The 2,750-nt window shown below is 43.2% G+C and overlaps 1 protein-coding gene across 1 annotated transcript in view; it reads left to right on the top strand.

Annotated features, from left to right (window-relative positions):
* The window catches only part of nkx2.2a (NK2 homeobox 2a), a gene marked incomplete at its 5' end in the record, with an annotated part of 12,876 nt that extends 11,741 nt beyond the window's left edge, over window positions 1–1,135 (top strand). Inside the window, 1 exon segment of the mRNA XM_084569870.1 lies at window positions 301–1,135. Within this exon segment, the coding sequence (XP_084425996.1) occupies window positions 301–881 (581 nt within the window). The 3' untranslated portion in view covers window positions 882–1,135.
* Between the last annotated feature and the right edge of the window lie 1,615 nt (window positions 1,136–2,750).

Below are 2,750 nucleotides of genomic sequence, written 5' to 3' on the forward strand. Positions count from 1 at the left end.
CTCGTGGAGAATTGGGCTGAGGAATTATTTTTGTTTTGGTGTTTGCCACCTCCAAAATGCACTTAAGTGTCAAAATCAGAAAATAAAGGAATTGGGTTTTATTTTTCTGTCACGCTCGTGCCTTTAAAGTGCTGGGAATCTTTCTGAAACTCTATCTGGGGCAGGTCTCGGTCGTTAACATTAAATTATTCCTATTACGCAGCAGCGCATTTAATTAACAATGCGTAATAAACTTTTGATGGAGACTGTGTGGCCTGTGCGTGTTGAAACATTTCTCTCTGAACTTTAACATTTTGACAGTGTTTCTCCCGTTTCTTGCCGCAGTGCACGGTCTATCCGCCAGCTCTCAGGACTCCGCCAAGTCCCCGGAGCCGTCCGCGGACGACGAATCGCCGGACAACGACAAGGAAACTTCCAGCAGCGGCGGCAGCGACTCCGGCAAAAAGCGGAAAAGGAGGGTGTTGTTTTCCAAGGCGCAGACCTACGAGCTGGAGCGCCGCTTCAGGCAGCAGAGGTACCTGTCCGCCCCCGAGAGGGAGCACCTGGCCAGCTTGATCCGCCTCACCCCGACCCAAGTGAAGATCTGGTTCCAGAACCACCGGTATAAGATGAAGAGAGCCCGGGCCGAGAAAGGTATGGAAGTGACCCATCTCCCTTCTCCCAGGCGGGTGGCCGTGCCCGTCTTAGTCAGGGATGGAAAGCCTTGTCACACTCTTAAAGCTCAGGACTTGGCGGCCACTTTTCAGGCCGGGATCCCCTTCTCGGCATATAGTGCCCAGTCACTCCAACACATGCAGTATAACGCGCAGTACAGCGCCGCGGCCACGCCACAGTTCCCCTCAGCACATCACTTGGTGCAAACGCAACAGTGGACTTGGTGAGAGAAATTATAGAGACTTGGCTCGGAGGCGCGATAGGGCGTTTCACCACAAAGCAAAGAAAAAAAAAATAAAACACAAAAACAAAAGACTTTTCATTTTTGCAGCTTGACTCATATATATACTACCATTTTTATTCGGGGCTCATGTGTGCGCCGTGTTTACATGTTTTCGTTAAGAGAACTGGGTCCAAACCTCTCCCTTATAGATTTTATTAAGAATGTCAATGCTCTTCTTGTGAAAACATTTTTTTTGTAAAGTATGTTGTGTGTTGGTTGTAGAGATGTTTTCCTCTTTTTTTTTTTTCTTTTGTCCCTTCGTGTTATTATCAGCACGTACGAACCACTTTATAATTATAGAAATTTTAATTTCTTGCTTCTTTTATGGACCGAAAAAAATATTTATGGCCATGAATAAACACTGGCAAGTTTTCAGCCTTTTCCCTTTTGTTTTTATTTCTTGTAAATATTTTGTGACAGGTGTTTGCAACCTTAGAGGACTTGCGGGAACGTTAAGGTGGAGATTGAGCTATATATATATATTTCCAAATTTAAAGAAAAACGAGGGATTTTCTTTTTCTTATTTCTTTGGCATAAACATGACAGCCCTGTCACATTACACATGTAAAAACAAAACAAAACAAAACAAGTGTGGCCGCGCGTTGATGGCGAAATATCCTAATTTTTGAGGATTTTTTTTTAAAAATAAAATTCTGTGTTTCTGAAATGAGGGTTTGGTTTATGTAATTGTCCTTTTCGATTTGATTTGGAAAGACGTCGCTAAACATCACAGTGAAGAGCGAGGAGTTAAACTCTATATTGTGGCACAGAATGGAGCTGACCATGGGAATAAATCTCCAGCGCACTTCAGTCCTTCCCCTTTAGGCAAATTTAATCCGGAGAATATTTTTTTCTGAATCCCAACACCTCGCTAATAAAGAGGCGAAAGTCACTTGTGAAATGGGACTAAAATCCACTCACTTAATAGAAGAGGGCTTCTCGACATAAGAAGCTTTTGAGTCAAAAGCTCTCCTTTTTGTCAGCATCCCCAACCACTCCCGGCCTTGGGGGGTAAAGTGGGAGACTGCGGAAGAAAAAACACAGTTTAATGCAATAAATGTTTTGTTATCTTGTTAAACGCTAAACCGCAAATAGAGCAGGAACGATCAATGACTCACCAGCCTTCTTTGTTTAGCCAAGAAAAAAAAATACGCACGGCTTTCAGGGGCTTTAACCGCCTAATAAAGTTATTTTTGACATGATCATATAACGCGCTGGCGATCATACTACGCATTACAATATACTTTACACTATTACGCACCGTGTTATTTACGGTGGGGACCAAAACCAGCACAAATGGCTTCCCCAGTGATCCGCAGAGCGCACTGCGGATTATCAGACTCCAGTCAATATCTTGGGTAAATATGATAACCTAGTAGAAAAATCCATGCATTCTGTTTGTCCCGGGACAAAAATCTCACAGCAGATGTTAGAGTCGCCCCTATCATCACTGAACAAACAGCTAAATTGGGCAGATTTGCTAATTATTTACAGAATTGAGTCTCTGGGGGCTACTGCTTTTTGTGGACGACACAGACTCAATTTGTCCCTGACAGAAAGGTTTTGTGTTTCATCACACGCCGAAGCTTGTGGGTCAAATAAATCAGCGACTCGGTCATAGATTTTATTTTTATTTATTCGTCGATACAAAAATTAAGAAACAGGGATGCTCACGGCGCGCCAGTAATCGATTGTGCCACGGTTATTGTGGAAACCCGAGAAAAAATTGACACGAGAGTCAGTGCGTGTTATGGGAATTATGAAGTGAACTGCTAAAAGGCGGTGATAAAGGATTGGCTGTCTGTGATTTGGT

This window comes from Chelon labrosus (genome assembly GCF_963514085.1).
Source record: "Chelon labrosus genome assembly, chromosome: 20".
Taxonomy (NCBI): Eukaryota; Metazoa; Chordata; class Actinopteri; order Mugiliformes; family Mugilidae; genus Chelon; species Chelon labrosus.